General features: G+C 50.4%; 2 protein-coding genes across 2 annotated transcripts in view; one reads left to right on the top strand and one right to left on the bottom strand.

Moving 5' to 3' along the window:
* The first annotated feature begins 681 nt into the window (after window positions 1–681).
* Window positions 682–11,483, top strand: SLC35D1 (solute carrier family 35 member D1). Its single transcript, XM_082483268.1, has 7 exons — window positions 682–1,107; window positions 2,432–2,534; window positions 3,942–4,034; window positions 6,657–6,724; window positions 7,091–7,169; window positions 8,524–8,606; window positions 9,133–11,483. The coding sequence occupies exons 1-7, from the start codon at window positions 1,064–1,066 to the stop codon at window positions 9,239–9,241; spliced, it is 579 nt and encodes a 192-aa protein (XP_082339394.1). The 5' UTR covers window positions 682–1,063; the 3' UTR covers window positions 9,242–11,483.
* A 2,559-nt stretch (window positions 11,484–14,042) lies between these two features.
* The window catches only part of MIER1 (MIER1 transcriptional regulator), a 42,905-nt gene continuing 37,875 nt past the window's right edge, over window positions 14,043–19,072 (bottom strand). The window contains exons 11-13 of the mRNA XM_082483267.1: window positions 18,518–18,645; window positions 16,687–16,826; window positions 14,043–15,432 (exon numbers count right to left, since the gene is read on the bottom strand). Coding sequence (XP_082339393.1) covers window positions 15,107–15,432; window positions 16,687–16,826; window positions 18,518–18,645 — 594 coding nt within the window. The 3' untranslated portion in view covers window positions 14,043–15,106. The remainder of the gene's footprint in view (window positions 15,433–16,686; window positions 16,827–18,517; window positions 18,646–19,072) is intronic.

Below are 19,072 nucleotides of genomic sequence, written 5' to 3'. Positions count from 1 at the left end.
GGCTGTTTGGATCCCCCTGTGCTCCATGGGGGGCTTTGGATGCCCTGTGGTCCCCCCTGGATCCCCCTGTGGTCTGGGGTGGGGGGAGCTTTGGATCCCCTGAGGTCCAAGGGGGGCTTTTGATCCTCTGTGGTTCCCATTGGATCCCCCTGTGGTCCTGGGGGGGAGGCTTTGGATCCACCTGAGGTCTGGGGGGGCTTTGGATGCCCTGTGGTCAAGGGGAGGGCTTTGGATGCCCTGTGGCCCCCCGGGTCCCCTGCGGTTGAGGGGGGGGCTTTGGATCCTGCTGTGGTCCGGGAGGGACTTTGGGTGCCCCTGTGATCCGGGGGGGGGGGGGGGGGGAGGGGGGCGCTTTGGCTCTCAGCTGGGTTTTAGGAAGGTGGGTGAGAGAGCGGCAGCGTGTTGCTGGTGGTGGTGACTGCCGTGATCCACAGAGCCCCCTTTTTCCCCCACCCCGGGGAGGGGGGGGAAAGCCTTTTCCCGGGGGGGGGAGAGCAATGGATGTCTCCCCTTGCCCCAGCCTGGCCCCGCAGCGGAGGGTGCTGTGCCCTCCGCCCCCGCTGGCGGCTCTCCTCCTCCTTCCCAGGGCTTGTGGAGACCCCCCAAACACCCCCCACCACCACCAGAGACCCCAACCCCCCCCCCTGCCCCCTCCCGGCAGGGCCGGCACCGTGGCGCTGGGCTGCTCCCCTTTGCTGGGAACCCCTTTGCTGCTGTGGGCGGCATCGCAACACCCCATAAACTCGCACCTCGTGGATGCCGAGCTGCTTGTTCGTTTTTTTTTTTTTTTTTAAAAAGAAAAAAATATAGCACATTTTTAAAAAACCCTCTGGCTTTTACTTTGCCGCTTCCGCCACGGGTGGGTTCGGCGGGGGGTCCCCCCCCACACCACCACCACCACCTTCCCAGTATGCGCTGGGAGGAAAAGGCTTCTCCCTGCTGCTCTCCGAAGCCGCCGGTGGTCCTTCCGTGGAGGCGCGAGGGTGGGTGACAGCGGGGCCTCCCGCCTCTCTTTTTGGTTTTTTTTTTTAATCTCAGGAAGAAGTTTTCCTGGAGCATCCGGATGACGGTGTTCGCCATGATCATGGGCGCCTTCGTGGCTGCCAGGTGAGCTGCCCTGTCGCCCACCCCTCTCTCCGGGGTCCCGCGGTGGGCCCAAATCGCCCACTTCACCCCCCCCCCCCCCGCGGTGGGCCCGAATCGCCCACTTCACCCCCCCCCCCAGCGGTGGGCCCGAATCGCCCACTTCACCCTCCCCCCAGCGGTGGGCCCGAATCGCCCACTTCACCCCCCCCCCAGCGGTGGGCCCGAATCGCCCACTTCACCCCCCCCCCAGCGGTGGGCCCGAATCGCCCGCTTCACCCCCCCCCCCCCAGCGGTGGGCCCGAATCGCCCGCTTCACCCCCCCCCCCAGCGGTGGGCCCGAATCGCCCGCTTCACCCCCCCCCCCCCCCAGCGGTGGGCCCGAATCGCCCGCTTCACCCCCCCCCCCCCCAGCGGTGGGCCCGAATCGCCCGCTTCACCCCCCCCCCCAGCGGTGGGCCCGAATCGCCCGCTTCACCCCCCCCCCCCCAGCGGTGGGCCCGAATCGCCCGCTTCACCCCCCCCCCAGCGGTGGGCCCGAATCGCCCGCTTCACCCCCCCCCCCCAGCGGTGGGCCCGAATCGCCCGCTTCACCCCCCCCCCCCCAGCGGTGGGCCCGAATCGCCCGCTTCACCCCCCCCCCCCAGCGGTGGGCCCGAATCGCCCGCTTCACCCCCCCCCCCCAGCGGTGGGCCCGAATCGCCCGCTTCACCCCCCCCCCCCCAGCGGTGGGCCCGAATCGCCCGCTTCACCCCCCCCCCCCAGCGGTGGGCCCGAATCGCCCGCTTCACCCCCCCCCCCAGCGGTGGGCCCGAATCGCCCGCTTCCCCCCCTCCCCCAGCGGTGGGCCCGAATCGCCCGCTTCCCCCCCTCCCCCAGCGGTGGGCCCGAATCGCCCGCTTCACCCTCCCCCAGCGGTGGGCCCGAATCGCCCGCTTCACCCTCCCCCAGCGGTGGGCCCGAATCGCCCGCTTCACCCTCCCCCAGCGGTGGGCCCGAATCGCCCGCTTCACCCTCCCCCAGCGGTGGGCCCGAATCGCCCACCCACCCCTCAGGGCCCGAATCGCCCACCCCACCCCCCCCACCCCCAGCGGTGGGCCCGAATCGCCCACCCCCCCTCAGGGCCCGAATCGCCCACCCCTCAGGGCCCGAATCGCCCACCCCGCCGCGGCCTGCGGCGAGAGGAGACACTGACTTCTTCCCCTCAGACGTACTCTCTGACAGGAAAGAATGTTTTACCGACCCAAATCCCGCTCCTTCCTCCCGTGATTTAACTTTTCCTGACAACTTGCTGGGGATGGTGGAAGGAATCTCGCTGTTTTTTGGGTTGTTTTTTTCCCTTTCCCAGTGCTGACTTGGCATTCGATCTGGAAGGATATATTTTTATCCTCATTAACGATGCCTTAACGGCCGCAAACGGTGCCTACGTCAAACAGAAGCTGGATTCCAAGGTAGGCTCAACGTGGGGCTCCTTCTCACCGCCACTGCGGCTCCGCGCTCGGTTTGGTGGCGCTACCCCGTCCCCTCTCCCAAAATCCGGCCCAGGAGGGCCGGCGGTGCCGGCTGGAGCCCCCCCACCTTGTGACAGCGAAGAAATGGCGCTGTGATTGATGGTGACCATAAAGCCTGTTGCAAGCTCGTTACCGGAGTCAGTTTTAGATGTCTAGATGTATACGCACATGTTAATATCTATCTAAAAATATATAACAACTTTTGATACCCACTTCAAAATATATAACAACTTTTGATACCCACTTCAAAATATATAACAACTTTTGATACCCACTTCAAAATATATAACAACTTTTGATACCCACTTCAAAATATATAACAACTTTTGATACCCACTTCAAAATATATAACAACTTTTGATACCCACTTCAAAATATATAACAACTTTTGATACCCACTTCAAAATATATAACAACTTTTGATACCCACTTCAAAATATATAACAACTTTTGATACCCACTTCAAAATATATCTTCTGATATCATCCACTTCAAAATATATAACTTCTGATATCATCCACTTCAAAATATATAACTTCTGATATCATCCACTTCAAAATATATAACTTTTGATATCATCCACTTCAAAATAAATAACTTTTGATATCATCCACTTCAAAATAAATAACTTTCGATATCATCCACTTCAAAATAAATAACTTTTAAAGTGGATATCAAAACTTATATATAACTCTTGATACCCACTTTAAAAATATGTTTTTATCCACTTTGATATCCACTTTTTAAAAATATATTTTAAAAAAGTGGATATCAAAAGTTACATATTTTATCTACTTTATCCAAAAGTTAAAAGTTATATCAAAAGTTATATATTTTAAAATGGGTATCAAGAGTTATATATAACTTTTGATATCCACTTTATATATTTATTATTTTTATATATATATAATACTTTATGTTTATATATTGTATATATAATACTTTATATTTATATATTTAGTTATATATATAGTTATATATTTTAAAATGGGTATCAAGAGTTACATATAAGTTTTGACATGCACTTTAAAATATATTTTTGAAGTGGATGATATCAAAAGTTATATATTTTGAAGTATATATTATAAAGTATATATTATATATAACTCTTGATACCCATTTAAAAATACATAAAAAATTATAAATATATACATTTTCATATTAAAAAAAAAAAAAAAAAAACAAAAACCAAACCAAACAGCCCAACTCTTCTGCCTCGGAGAGTCCCATGTGGGTGCAGCTCCCGAGGCCCCGTCCTCACTGGCAACGGGAGTGAGGTTTGATGTTCCGGCTGAAGTGCCCGGACGTGTTTGTTTTTTGTTTTTTTTTTTTTTTTTTTTTTTCTAGGAACTGGGAAAATACGGCCTGCTGTATTACAACGCGCTGTTCATGATCCTGCCCACCCTGACCATCGCCTACTTCACCGGCGACGCGCAGAAGGTAGGATTCCTGCCCCAAAAAGGGCAAATCCTGAGGGGCGCCGTACCGTACGGGCGGAATGGGCCACATCGAAGAGCGCTTTCCCGGTTGTTACAATGCTTTTCTGTAACGGGGCTTTTCTCAGGTGAAATGGGGAACGCTCAAAACGGGAAGCTACGAAAAGCGGCTCCTTACCCCCAGTTTGCCAGTGGGCGGGAGGGCGGAGGCGGGGGCGAAGGACGGGGATTCGGGGCGGAGAGGGGAAGCCGCGGGAGCAGAAAGTAACCGTAAAAGTCTTACGTTGGCCATGAAATCCGCAGAGTTGCTCCATTCAAGCGGTTATTTTTTTTTTTTTTTTTTTTTTTTTTTAATGCTTGAGGAATGGGGAAGTGCGAGAGCGATAAGTGAAACCAAATATTATTTAAAACAAAGCAGCTGAGTATTTTTTCTTTATTTATTTTTATGAATAGATGGGCTTCTTCAGACTTCTTTCCGTGCTTCCCTCTGGCCGGGGTGGGAGTTATGTTGAATTATTTTTATTATTTTTATTTTTATCTTTATTAGTATTACCTTTTTTCTTCTTTTCTTTTTTATTTCCCTCCTTCTTCTTTTCTTTTTTTTTTCCCTCCTTCTTCTTTTCTTTTTTTTTTCCCTCCTTCTTCTTTTCTTTTCTTTTTTTTTTCCCTCCTTCTTCTTTTCTTTTTTTTTTCCCTCCTTCTTCTTTTCTTTTTTTTTTCCCTCCTTCTTCTTTTCTTTTTTTTTTCCCTCCTTCTTCTTCTTCTTTCTTTTCTTATTATTATTTTTTCGCACACTTACGTGCAGCTCTGTCCTTAGTTGGCTCAATTTTCACCCCCGCAGGGTCAGGCATCCCCTCTCGACGGTTCGGGAGGGCAAACGCGGGGGCTGGAGCTGTCCCCCGCCCACAGCCCCACGGGCGGCCACAGTGGGTGCCGATGGCCCCGGCAGCCACCCCTGTGTCCCCCCCCCGCCCCAGCGGTGCCCAGGCACAGCCCCTGGTGCCTTTTTCCTCATTAGCGCCTGAGGAGGAGCCGCGGTGGGGAAGATAATGAGCAGCGCTTTGCGGGGGGGGGAGCGATTGCACAGGGCGGGGGGAGCTCAGACCCCCCTCCCTCATAACGGGCCACTCGGTGGGATGTATTTGGGGATAAAGCGCTCATTTATAAGCGGGAGCTGACGGACGGGGAGCATAAACACTGCTCTGTGCAGCCTCTGTTCAGCCTGCGAAGAAATGGTCTCTTTTTTTTCCTTTTTTTTTTTTTTTTTCCAATTTTTTTTCCAATTTTTTTTTTTTTCCCCTGAATAAACTTCTTTTTCCCTGGCCTGGCTCCTGGCAGGCGGAGGCAGACAAAGCTGCGCTCTGTTGGGGCTGCCGCCAGGAAACTCCACAGTTTGGGGTTGGTTTGGTTTTTTTGGGGTGTTTTTTTTTTTTTTTTTTTTTTCGATGGAGGGGAAAAAAAAAAAAAAGCCCCTTGTGAAGGGCGCGCGGCTGAAGGTGTCCGGCGCGGGGACGGCTGCCACGGCAGCGCCGGCGGCAGAGGGGGGGGCTGCAGCGGGGAGAAGCCTCCTTCCCCCGTGCTCCAGCGTGTGTTCAATCTCGTAGCTCGTTAACAAGCATGGAAGGTAACGACGCCTCATCCTGCCGCACGGAAGGGGCTGCCCAGAGCCGGTGGGGCCTCCATCATCCGTTCCAAACCCACCTGGACCTGTTCCTGGCCAACCTGCCTGTGGCGAGGGGGTTGGAACTTGATGATCTTCAAGGTCCTTTCCAACCCAAACCATTCTGTGATTCTATGACAGGGACCTCTGGAGCTCTTCTGGTACAGAAGGTGGCCCAGGGCCACGTGCAGAGGGGTTGTGGATATCTCCCAAGGATGGAGATGCCACCACCTCCCTGGGCAACCTGTGCCACTGCTTGGTCACCCCCACAGTGAATCACAGAATGGTTTGGGTTGGAAGGGACCTTGAAGACTATCCAGTGCCACCCCCTGCCCTGGGCAGGGCCACCTCCCCCCAGCCCAGGTTGCTCCCAGCCCCGTCCAACCCGGCCTTGAACACCTCCAGGGATGGGGCAGCCACAGCTTCTCGGGGCACCCTGCGCCAGGGGCTCACCGCCCCCACAGGAGAGAATTTCTTCCTCATATCTCATCTAAATCTCCCCTCTTCCAGTTTGAAGCCGTTCCCCCTCATCCCATGGCTCCCCTCCCTGATCCAGAGTCCCCCCCCAGCTCTGCTGGAGCCCCTTTAGGCACTGGAAGGGGCTCTGAGGTCTCCCCGGAGCCTTCTCTTCTCCAGGCTGACCCCCCCCACCTCTCCCAGCCTGTCCTCCCAGCAGAGGGGCTCCAGCCCTCCCAGCAGCTCCGGGGCCTCCGAGGGGCTCACTTGTAGGACTGTTTCTCCCTGCGTTTTCCAGGATTGGTGCCGGGTGCTGCCGCGGGCTGGAGGCGATGCTGCCGTGGGTCCATCCGCAGCCCCGGGACGTCATGCTGGGCGGTGTTTTGGTTTGGGTTTTTTTTTTCCCTGCTGTGCCATGAAAGCTGATGTCGGGGGGGTTGTTTCTTGTCTCGCTGTGAATTGTTGTGTTTTTTTCCTCCTCCCCTGAGGGTCGGGCTGTGTTTCTTGCAGGCAATGGAGTACCAGGGCTGGGCGGACAGGCTTTTCGTCCTGCAGTTTACGCTGTCGTGTGTCATGGGGTAAGGGCGCGCGCGCTGGCGCGGCGGCTGCTGCCCACTTCCCGGGGCTGGGGAGGGCTCCGTAAAAATGGTGGTTGGGTGCGGGGGAGGCGTCTCTCTCCACGAGTTGTGCCTTTTGGTGGCCTGAGCCGTTCTGGGTTAAAAAAAAAAAACAAACATATATAAATCTTCAGTCCTGATGGGGACATCATTTTGGAGGGCTGTGGGGGATGGAAATCATTTCCTACCCCGTTTCCGTGTGGGCTTAGCCAAAAAAGTGGTGGTACAAACACTGCTCTAGGAAAAAAAGGTGGGGGGAGGTGCTGCGACGAATTGGGGCGCACAAAGCGCGTCCCGGCGCCCGATGTCCCACTCTTCCTCCTGCAGGTTTATTTTGATGTACTCCACGGTTCTTTGCACTCAGTATAACTCTGCTCTTACAACTACAATAGTTGGCTGCATTAAGGTAAGCGGTTCCTCTGCTGCCGGCGCTGCCGTCAGACGAGCGTGGCGGTGATGGTTGCTTGGGGGGGGGGTGTAGGAAACAGCGCCTTTAGCCGTTGGTGTGGGGGCTCTGAGCGCTGGGGACGTGCCTGGCGCTGCGACTCTCTCCAATTCCGCATGACCCGAGTCGTCCCGTGCGTGCCCGGACCATGCGGCCGGTGCTGCTGCCTGCAGGGCTTGTTCCAGAAAAAGCCATAAACAGCTTCGGGGTGTCCACAGCCTCTCCGCATCCCGTGTGCTGCCGCTCCGGCACCGCGCATCCCCCGGCTCTGCCCCCCAGCAGCAGCGGTGTCGGCTCGGCAGCGGCACGGGAAGGGCTGGATGGAGGGGAGTGTGGCTCCAGTGGGATTATTTTTTTTCCTTTACCATTTCTTTGCTCCTGTCTGGAGTAGAGAGAGCCTCAAAGAATAGGAATGTAGGATGGTTAGAGTTGGAAGGGACCTCGAAGATCATCTCATTCCACCCCCCCGCCCCGGGCAGGGCCACCTCCCCCCAGCCCAGGTTGCTCCCAGCCCCGTCCAACCCGGCCTTGAACACCTCCAGGGATGGGGCAGCCACAGCTTCTCGGGGCACCCTGCGCCAGGGGCTCACCGCCCCCACAGGCAACAATTTCTTCCCAATAGCTCATCTAAATCTCCTCTCTTCCAGTTTGAAGCCATTCCCCCCCTTCTCCTGTCATGACATGCCCTTGTAAATAGTCCCCCCCAGCTCTCCTGGAGCCCCTTTAGGCACTGGAAGGGGCTCTGAGGTCTCCGCGGAGCCTTCTCTTCTCCAGGCTGACCCCCCCACCTCTCCCAGCCTCTCCTCCCAGCAGAGGGGCTCCAGCCCTCCCAGCATCTCCGGGGCCTCCTCTGGCCCCGCTCCAACAGCTCCGTGTCCCTCTTACGTTGCGTGCTGTGCGTGGCGCTGAGTGCAGTCCATACCTTTAGCTTCCCCGGGGCCAACGATGTGCAAAACACCCAGAAAGAGCCGCCATCCTCTGGGTCACCTCGGCCCAATGACCCCATCGCAAAAAACCCAGACAGGCTCTTCCGGGCGTTATTCCGGGTTTAGTGCTCGTCTCAAGATGTGAGAGAGCACAGCAGCCCCCCCCCCCCCCCGGCGGCACTGCCCCCCGGCCCCAGCAACCAAAGTCTCCATCCAGGAGCATTTTTCGGCAGCTCTAAACCCACCCACCATGAGTCCAGCGCTGCCACCACTTGCCCGTTTCACGCTCTCTGCGTCCGGGGTTTCCGTCTTTACCGTGCACGGCAGTGCTGTCTCGGGCTATATAGACGCTTACGCTCTTGTTCCTCGACTCTTTTGTCCCTTTGCAGAATATTTTAATAACCTATATTGGGATGTTTTTCGGAGGAGACTATATTTTTACGTGGACGAACTTCATCGGTCTAAATATCAGGTAAGAACACGGGGCGGCGGCGGCAGCTCGTAGTTACGCTTTGCAAGTGAAAATTGGCTGTGGAAGCGAGACGGGTTTGACTGGCTAAATGCTTCTTTTTTTAAAAAAAAAAAAAAAAAAAAAAAAGAAATAAAAAAATAATCTCTGTGGAATTGGTATTTGTGGCGCTGACCCTCCTCTCACAGCCGCTCGCTCACTCACTCCCCACGTCCAGTTCAGGCTGTGGGGAGCTCCTGGGCAGACTGGGGTTGTTTTAAAGCCGGGAGAGCGCAGAAGCGCGTTTTTAGCAGCAAATATCGGTTGTTCTCAGAGTTGTGTATCCCAATCATATCATTAAGGTAGCAAAAGAAGTATTTTTTTTAATTATTTTTATTTTTTAATTTATTTTACCTGATATTTTAGCACGGTGGGTTTGCGTTGCGCGGTGCCGGAGTGCCACCAGGTGGGAGCGTGGCCGGAGCGCACCGCGGCTCCTTGTGCCCCTGAGCGGGGAGGGGGATGTCTCATTCCCGACCCTGTTTTGCAGTATTGCTGGAAGCCTGGTGTATTCCTACATCACTTTCACGGAGGAGCAAATGAGCAAGCAGTCCGACGTCGGCCTCAAGATGGATAGTAAAGGAAAAAGCTCGGTGTGACCCGGGAAGCAACCTACGTCGGAAGCAACCTACGTCTGTTCCCGTGGGAAGGAATCCGGGGCGTCTGCTATGGAGTGACGGCAACGCTCTTAATGTGCACAATGGAGATTGCTGCCTTTACAAATTACTGGGAAGATAACTGACCGCGCGGTGAAGAATACGTCTAATTACGCCTGATCGCCAGGAATTAACGGGTTTCTAATCACGCTGAGGTTCGGCAGTGGAGAGCGGCAGAAGCGGCGCATGCCTTGGAATGGCGGAGGACCGTGTCGGCCCCGAGAGCCGTACCCTGAGCGTCCCCGGCTGCGTCCCGTCCCCGTGCCCTGGTGGGGGCAGCGGGGACTGGCACTGGCTCTGCCCCGTGCCTCCTCCGGCCCCTCCGGCCGGGCACGTGCTGCTGCAGGAGGGGGAGACCACCGTGGTACCCGCTGCGGGACGGATCCCCCCACCCCCGCCTCACCCCAGGGGAGCACTGGGATTCCCCCAGTAAAGCTGCTTCTGCGGGACGCTCCTGGTCGGGGGCCAAAACCCCTTTGTTGAATGTTCAGTGCTCTCTGAACTTACAGTTATTGGTTGTTTTTTTTGAGTTGTTCTTTTTGTTAACCCACTTTTAAAGCTGGGTTTGCCCCCGCCTTGGGTTTCCCAGAGCCCTGCAAACGCTCACCCCTCTCCCTCCTGCCCCCCGCCCCCCCGGTCACTTCTACACGGCTCAGGGACGTTCCCCAACGGGAAGGTTTTACCCGCCACCGGTGGGCTCGGCAGCCTTCCTCCCGCCACCCTTGGGATTTGGGCAAGCTGCTGGCTGTGCCGGGGCTGGCCCCGGCGCGGGGACCCTCGCAGGGGGTGCAAGGGGGAGTAGCCGCGGGGTGGGCAGGAGAGCTGCTGCTGTCCCGTCTGCCCCGTGCCGCCCTCGCTCCGCAATGCGGGCTGCCACACGAAGGGCTGTCGCTGCCGCGATTCCCTTCTACCCGTCCGCAGCGGGGGACTTGAATCCCGGTGTCTCGGCAAGCCGATGGGATGCCAGTGGGGTGGGTGGCTCATCCCCACACCCTGCGGCACCGGCACATCACCCTCCGCCGAGCCTCTCCCGCAGTTCCAAGTAGTCTTTGGTTTGTGACCCGCTAAAAGAACGGGATTTTTTTAATCTGCCAGGCAGTGTTAACTGATTTTTAAAGGTTGTCTTACACAGCACTTCTTTCTAGGTCTCTCCTTGGATCATCTTTTGGTTTAAAAAGAATTGTCTCCTTGAATCGTCTTTTGGTTTAAAAAGAATCGTTTATAATTCTGGTTTAAAAAAAAAAAAATTGGTAAAACTACATATGGAGTTTTTTTGTATACATTCCTTTGGTAAGCAGGAAAATAGCTTCTACAGCCAATAGCATTCGTTTCTCGAAGATCTTCGTTAAAAATCTAAGTGCTGTTGGGCGAAGCTGCGGTTATCGAAGTGCTTAACGTTGGAGTTTTTATATGTGACAGAGAATTCTTCTGTACCGGCGCTACTCCAGAATCCCTGGAGTCGTCCCGGCGTCTTTTGGGGGGCAGTGGGGGATCAGTGGGATTACTCTTATTTCTACGGCACGTGGCAGCACAGGGGGCTGAGCCGCAGCATCCCGCAGCGAGGACCTGTCCTTCACTGGGGTTCCCCCCCCCCCCCCCTTGGAGCGCAGAATTGGAGAAAATAAAGAAAATTCCCCCATAATTTTTATTGCTTTTTAAATATCGGTAAAACGTCAAACGGGCAGTCGGCTGCAGAGCTCTTATTTTTGTAGGGAAAGCTGAGAAACGCTGCCCGCTGTGCAGAAGAGCCAGAGCTACTCCCCCATCGGCTCCAGCCGGGGTTACTGGTCCCCGCACTGGTTCCCAGTGGCCGGGGGGGTGCTGGGACCCCATCCTGGTCCCTGCAGCGCCCGCCTGGGCACTCCTCTCGCTGGCTTCCACGGGAATATCGGCACTTGGTGCCACTTTCGCTTGTAACTTTGCTTCGCTGCCCTTTGTATTCAGGCTGTCGATTCTGTCGAAAAGTTTTTGATTATATATTTTTTTTTTCGTTTGTGTTTTTGAATCTACTGGTTAGATTTGTTGTCCAAATGGTAAAATATTTTTAAAGCTTATTTTGTTTGTAACTGGGCGCCCGTCGGTGCCGGGGTCTGAATATTGTATGCACTGGGAAAGCGAATAGAGTTCCTACAACAGTATTTTCTATGCTATTAATTGAGTAAATTTTTTTTCTATATAGACTCTATTTACAAAGTGACCGTTTTAGTGATGAAAAGGGCGACCTTTTTATTTGAATGTACGGCAGGCTTTCGATGTCAGTCAGCGATGAGAGCAAAAAGGGGTTTATGTGCCTCTGTATTTTTGTACTGGCTTCGAATAAACCAACGACCTTCCCTCCTCCTCCTCCTCCTCCTCCTCCTCCTCCTCCTCCTCCTCCTCCTCCTCCTCTGGCTCCTGCTTCTCACCATCAATAAAACCGCGCTGCGGTGGTGTGACTTACCGGGGCTTTGATTTAAGAAATAAAAACGGACCCCCAGCCAACCCCACCGCCCCTTCCTCGTCCTGTCCATCTGCCGTGGCAGCACTGCCGAGAGCCACCTGGTTTGAGGGGGGAAACGAAAGAAACGGTTCACAGTTTGATCAGAAAAAGGGTATTTTGTTTCCGCGGTTTTCCCCACGCGGCAGTAAGAAAGTCGCGACCACACGGCTACAACAGGCGCTGTCAGCAGCAATACTCTACCCGCTGTTTTCATCAAGAAACTCAGGAATTTTTAGGCAGACGGTATGTTTAAAAAAATATTTTAATAAGCTTTTTTTCAGAATTGCAGACAGGGAGCGGGGGTAAGAGAAGGGAATTACTAACAGTGCAAAATTACTATGCGTGGGGGAAAAAAATGTATAAAACTAATTTGTAAATTGTGTGTGTGTAGCCGTTTTGTTGGGTTTTTTTGTTTGTGTTTTTTTTTTTTTTTTTTTTAATACCACGTTTAATCCTTCAGAAAGCCCAGTAAGGATTTATCCATTCAGGCTGCAGCCTCAAAGCACTTCGTGAATCCAGGACACCCGCTCCAGCTGAGCCCGTCACGACAGTGCTGGAAAAACACGCCCGAGCGCTACGTGCAAGCTGTGATCTTTTCAACGCTGTTTGGAAACGGCGTTCGAAGGCTTCTGGGCTCCAAACTGTACTGAAAGCTTTTTAAATGAAATCAAAGTTACTCTTTGTCTAGAATTTTTAAATAGCTTTAGTAGTGCAATGACTCATCACGTTATAGTGGCTGCATTTTGAAGAACGTGAACAAAGTATTGTGTAAAACACCAGCAAAAAACAGAACGTAAATTATAATTAAATATTCTTAAAAGTCTAGCTGAGCATTACATGTTTGTTGATTATGGAATGTCAGGTCTCTTCTACGTATCACCAAACAAAACAACAAAAAAAAGGTAAGATAAAAACCAAAAGCAACGTTCCTGAAAATATACACAGTGCTGTATTTCACAGACAAGCCTGAGACAATTTACTTATAAACTTTCCTATAAATTTTTGGAAGCATTTCCAAACTCGCAAACAAAAAACGCGCAAAAATAAAATTGAAAATAGGACTCTAGTTGCAAAGACTCTTCGAAGCGCCGCACCACCCCTCGGTCTGAAACCCCCTCAAGACCAGCTCTGACAAAAGGCTGCGATACTTTGGGTTTCCGTTAATAAACCAGAGTGTAAAATTAACAGCAACCTCTTACTAAAGCAACCAATTAATTGATTAGCGCAGGCCGTACGTTAGCAAACCTTACTGATGTGCCCCTCCACGTAAATTGCTGTCTGATTCTGGGCACACGTCAGCTGAACCAGTTAGAACGGATTCCTGGGAACAGCAGGTTAACGCGCTCCAGCAACTCGCCGCAGTGACGGAGCCAGGCAGGATCCGGAGGATTTGGCTCCTTAATGACCATAAAGTCCAAGTACACGTAGTTGACAAAGGAAACGAAACAAACAAAACCCTCAGCAGTTGCTTTTTTCGGTGGGTACGTTGGTTTCAAACCATAGGACCGTACATTGAAAACTGGAATCGTGAAGAGTCAGAAACTTTGCAGTACAAGTAACCAACTAAAAATGACCACCACACCCGTAAGCCACAGGAGGAGGAGATAAGGTTATAAATTATACAAATGAACAATTTTTCCTATTTTTAATACAGTAGATGTGTAGCTGTGGCTTAAAAATAATAGTAAAAAAAAAAACCACCCCAAAACTTCGGTGTTAAAAATCTTTCTATTTCTCGGATGCGAACCCTACTCCAGCAACTTTCAAATGACGCTCAGCGGGACGGCGAGCATCACCCCCTCAACACGCACTTACAAAGAATTTTCCTTTCTCGACGTTAATCTTAAAATAGTTATCCACACCTGCTCTCACTCGCGACTCTCTATATACTGACCGTGTACCTGTGCATACGCTGTACCAAATCCGCGTACGTGATGTTTCTGCTCCCACTGAAAGCCCCATCCCCATCAGATCTGCTAGTTCTCAGAAATTCCAGATGAGGCACCAGGTTATCAGCCGCACGTCCGGGACAGCCACCTGACCCCATTTCCCACCTTCCCTGCGCTCAGTGAAACGTGGAAGATGAGACAGAGACGGAAAAGGAATCAATGGATTATCTACCACCTGATCTCGGCCAACAAGGTTCAGCAACCTTAGGCATTTGGCTGACGTGAAATTTATCCCAGCTCAAAATAAAATGAGAAAACGTATAATGAAAGCGAGAAAATTTGTGCAACGCAAGCATCATCGTGCTTAACAAATTTTTAGCATCACTATTTGCCATAAAACAGATGTAAGAAAAATCATGTTTTCAAAACCAAATGACTCCTAACCGTTCTGGATGGTAACTGTTTACTGTCTTCTGAGAAGAAAATAACATGTGGATGACTAATGAGCGTTTTGTTTTGTTTTGTTTTGTTTTTTAAGTAAGTCAATTGATTTGGTTTGGATTTTTTTGTTGGGTTTTTGTTTTTTAGAAAAGACTTCAGCAAAATAAAACGAAGCCGACATTAGACTCAGGATATCAATTCTCTCATAAAAGTTTACCAACTGTACAAGTTAAGAAAATTATACAAGCTTTCGTTTTAAGAAAGGACAGTTCAATCAAGACATAAGTACTGTAAAAATCTTTCAAAGGCTACAAAGAAATCTGGAAAAATACAGAATGTATTTCTTTAGCCCAGATAAAGAATATGGAAAGACATCATTGATGTCAACAATTTTACATATACAAACCTGACCTGGTTTATTTACCTTTTAAAACTTCTATATATAAAAATAGTTGTGCTCATAACTTTCAGGATTCATAAGGGTTCCTTAACAATGGGATGACACTTCTCCTCTCGCTCGCGTGAGTGGAAGTCTGCGCCTACTCTGACGCGTGTCTTGGCATTCTGCATTTCATTTTCGCTTCCTGCGACGTTTGAACCAGCCCCCTGCTTCAAATAGGATGCTTTGTTCACTTGTACAATGCCTACACGGTGTATTACACACAGAAGTTGCTTTCATGTATTAGGCTGGGCGTATTTTTGCAGAGACTCACTGATTCGTTTCTCAAATATTTTTAAGAGCCTTCAGAGTTCCCAGAACTACAGTTGCCAGCTCTGAGAAACGGGAATATTCTCCTACTGCTTTCCAGCACTGAAAAAAACCCCGAAAAATCAGATCTTAAGAGCCAACTAGAAGGAATCAGAATAATAATAATAATAAAAAAAAAAATATCTCAGCAGATTGTTTTACGGAACTGGATTTTGTAAGGTAACCCATCAACCCTGAAAATTTTAGACACCCAAAATTTACTCCAAGGAATAAAATCAGCTCCTAAGTATTCAGTCATCCAAAGTTTCTAGTTCTTCAAGCTTCCCGTGTGAGTTTGCTTCTTGGAAGAACTCTGAAGAACCTGGACTCTCTTTTCCGTTGCTGTTAATTCTTCTTCTTTTTAGAGGTCTTTCATTTTTTTCTTCAAAATCATTTTCGTTTCTTGAAGCTGAATGAGCAAGTTTCGGGTCAACGGAAAGGTTTTCAGTTTCATACCCATTTGTATCTAGATCCGCGTGAGGTGTTTTCTTGCCACCGGTAGGTCCATTTACATGCACTCCTTCAGTTTTCGCTTCCTCTTTATTTGGTATCTCACCCGGCCCGTTAGCAGACACCCCTGCGTAACAGAGACAGACAGACAGAAAGAGAACAGAAGCGTAAGCGGTAACAGAACAATCTGTGACAGCTCAACAAAGCAGAACTCTGACTAGTCCCACTGAACTAAAAAGCCAATACAGTTCTTCGTACCCTCACTGTGTGCCATTTTTTATTTGTATACAAATGACAGACTTATCAGAACGGAGTTTATGGAAGCCCTTACAAGCAAGAGCGGCCAAGAAAGCGTCCTGGAGTCCCCCACCTGTACAAGCTGTCCTCAGCTGGAGAGTTTCTGTAGCTTCCACTGGATTTTCAGAACCTGACTGAGCCCCCAAGCTCCTCCCTCCTCCTGCTACTGCTTTCACTTCAGCCCCTTCGGAACGGCTCTCCTTTGCTTTTGAGGTTTTCTTCCTTCACGAGCGATCCTGCCCTGGCTCTTCTCCCATTCCTAACTGCCCCGCGCCTGGTAAGAACAGCTAACGGCGTTCCTGCGACAAGCGCCGGAGAAGCACCAGCGAGCTGCGTGACAGCCCAGTTCCCATCTTGGCTGTTTGAAGTATCCTGCACGGGCTGCGGAGATGCTGAGGGGACTGGAGCGTCTCTCTTACGAGGAGAGGCTGAGGGCCGTGGGGCTGTTCAGTCTGGAGAAGAGAAGACTGAGGGGGGATGTTATAAATCCTTAAAGGGAGGGTGTCGGGGGGATGGGAACAGTCTTGTTCCAGTGGTGCCCAGTGACAGGACAAGAGGGAACGGGCACAAACTGGAGCACAGGAAGTTCCATCTCAGCCCGAGGAGGGACTTCTCTCCTGTGGGGGCGGCAGAGCACTGGCACAGCTGCCCAGAGAGGGGGGGAGTCTCCCCCTCTGGAGCCACTCCAAACCCGCCCGGAGGTGTCCTGTGCCACTGCTGGAGGTGCCCCTGCTCTGGCGGGGGGTGGCGCTGGGGGAGCTCCAGAGGGCCCTTCCAGCCCCCCCCAGTCTGGGATGCTGTGAGTGCTCACAAAGTCAGCCAAGTTAGCACTGCACCCCTAGGCTAGCACGGGGAAGACACTAACAGATCGTTTACATTTAAAAGGAAGATTCTAGTGGAGATCTATCTTCCATACGTGACCACTGGCTAAATGCAAAGGTGTAGCTGTAGCTGCTAACACCTTGGAGAACGTTTCATACTAAAACGGACTTGGTTTTGGGAGGAGCAAGTCGAACTTCTCACTCGGCTCATGATCTGCGATGATTTGGCAACTCTGTTTAGGAGGGACAGGGCACGCACTTACCGTTCTGATTGCTGTTGCTGGTTGTGCTGTCTTCCCTTTCCGACTGGCTGGTGCTGCTGTTGGAAGTCGTGGGAGGAGGGGACGGAGCTCTACTGGAAGCAGCGCTTTCACTTTCATCCAGGAGACGGTCCATATAATCTCTGCGCAACAGAAACAGCACACTCAGCACTGTCGTTCGCTGTGCGAAGTATTGGTCTCATTTGTACAAAAGTATTCACTGCATACACTGCAAGGGTGACCAGTTCACGTTTTGTAGCTTTTGAAAAGCACAGATTTATCTTGCGAAGTTATCAACTTTGCGATCTCCTGCATTAACCGGCCCTCGTATGGTTTGACCACAGCAACTACCTATTTATTTGTTGACCGATCGCCGCAGCCAGCTTGTACAAATTCAGCCTGTGCTTACGCCGAGTCCCACGAGATCGCGCACAAGCAGAAACTTCAATATGCTGTGATGCTGTGGACCGGGTTTTCAAGGTGATGCTCTCAGGCAGGTTCGTACTAAGCTTCTGCAATTTGCTGGGGCAGCAATAACGTACCATTAAAGTAAGTAAGTTTTGTGCACAACCTCAAAAGGGATAAAGTTAAAAGCAAATGAAAAACTTCGGAGTTGAAGACATTTCCGTATCTGAAATCTATTGCAGACCCACAATTTAGGTCACTAATAGTAAATCTCTTATGAAAGATTTAAACAAAGCTGGTTGGTAAAGCCCTTGTACGTATGGTATTAGTCTGGATTAACTCCAAAACCAGCACATCCTCACACATAATTATTCTGGAACTGATACTGCACCCTAAATTCCCACATGTATCTGCAAAAGCGTTCAAGCGTAGACAAGTACAGTCCTTAATGACGCTTCTTCTGATCACTACATGCAAAAGAATCAGAGAATGTTTTAAGTGCTCAACAACCAACAATGTCTACTAATTTGGGCAAAAATGGAAAAAAAACCCCAACCCAGATGGAAGAAGAGGGGGAGACAGACAGTCCCTGACAACTGGCTAAGAAAATCCAGCAGCTTCTCTGCACCAGCCTGCTTTACAAAGCCACAGATGGCAACCCTTAATGTCACACCACAAGCTCACTTCAGTGGTCCAACACACGGTTCTAAAATGTTTAAAAAAACAATAATATTAAAAAGAAGGATGAACAGAGAAGCCAGGGAAAAAAAAAAAAAAAAAGAGAAGAAAAAATAATACTCAAAAGACTTGGCGAAAGTCAGCGGAAAGAGCGGGATACTAAAATCACAGCACTGGAATGAAGGGCAGAAGAATACGTTGGCTCACTTGCTCAGATTTGAGGGAGGAGAACACACAGCTACGCAGAGACGTTTCCCTCTTTGCCTAGCAGAGACGTCACTGGAGGAAGGAGCTATATACACCCCAAAAAAGCCCTAGTATAGGGTACTGTGTTGGCCAGAATTCTCACCAAACAATACATTTCAAGAATAGACTACAGCACGTACCAGAAATCCTACCTGAAACTCACAACTAATGCCTTTGTATAAAACATGTATTGAAAGTAAACAAAGCATTTAAAAAACTCCACACATTTGCAGAAGTGTTAACATTTGTGAAGCATTTAAACAGAAAACAAACTAAATTAAATAGCGGTTCGATGCAAATTGTTGGCCTTATTCCAAATAAGTGGATTTTAGAAATTATATTATTCTACACTAGTAAGCTTTTCTTACACCTTGGCTGTTTTCCTGCTGCAAATGGGGACTATGGAATCCCTCGGCTGTCATACCATTTCAGATTAAGAGCAGTATAAAATAAAGATTTAGATCCAAACACGTAAAAAAGCACATAAAAATAATGCACATCTTACGTTACACCGGGATGAAGATTGTATTTCTTCTTTCCAAATCGGGTCTGCTGCGCAAAGAAATCATAACGCTCTGATTTCTTCCACATGTAATAAAATGCTACACACTCACCAACTGATCTTGTTCGTACCTAGGAAATACGTGCCGTGCAAATTTTGATCAGTTTAAATACAGTTTTGGCAAAAAGCTACGACTTAAATCAAAAGGGGTGAAATTCAAAGTCAACGCTGCTTTATACAACATAGGAAATAGCGGAAACTATTGACTCAAAATTTCAGAGGCCCAGAAATTGAAATGCAAAGTTGAATAGTGCTTTTAAGAGCAGTGGAGATATCGTGAGGTGCCACAAGCAACAGCTTCAGGAGAAATATTCGAGACTGTTTCACCAGTCTATTCAAAAGCAGAGTAAGACCTTAGGGAAGCAGATCTTCCCGTACGTACGCCCAGCAGGATTTTTGCGATTTTCTGAACTTTGGCTTCACAGCCAGTTACAGAGGATTCTGGACTTTGACAAACCAATTGGGACATGTATGTACTAAAAATTAGAAGCAAATGTG

Source organism: Vanellus vanellus (assembly GCF_965231255.1).
Source record: "Vanellus vanellus genome assembly, chromosome: 5".
Taxonomy (NCBI): domain Eukaryota; kingdom Metazoa; phylum Chordata; class Aves; order Charadriiformes; family Charadriidae; genus Vanellus; species Vanellus vanellus.
Note: the sequence above shows the minus strand (reverse complement) of the source record. Positions and strands in the feature narration are given on the sequence as shown.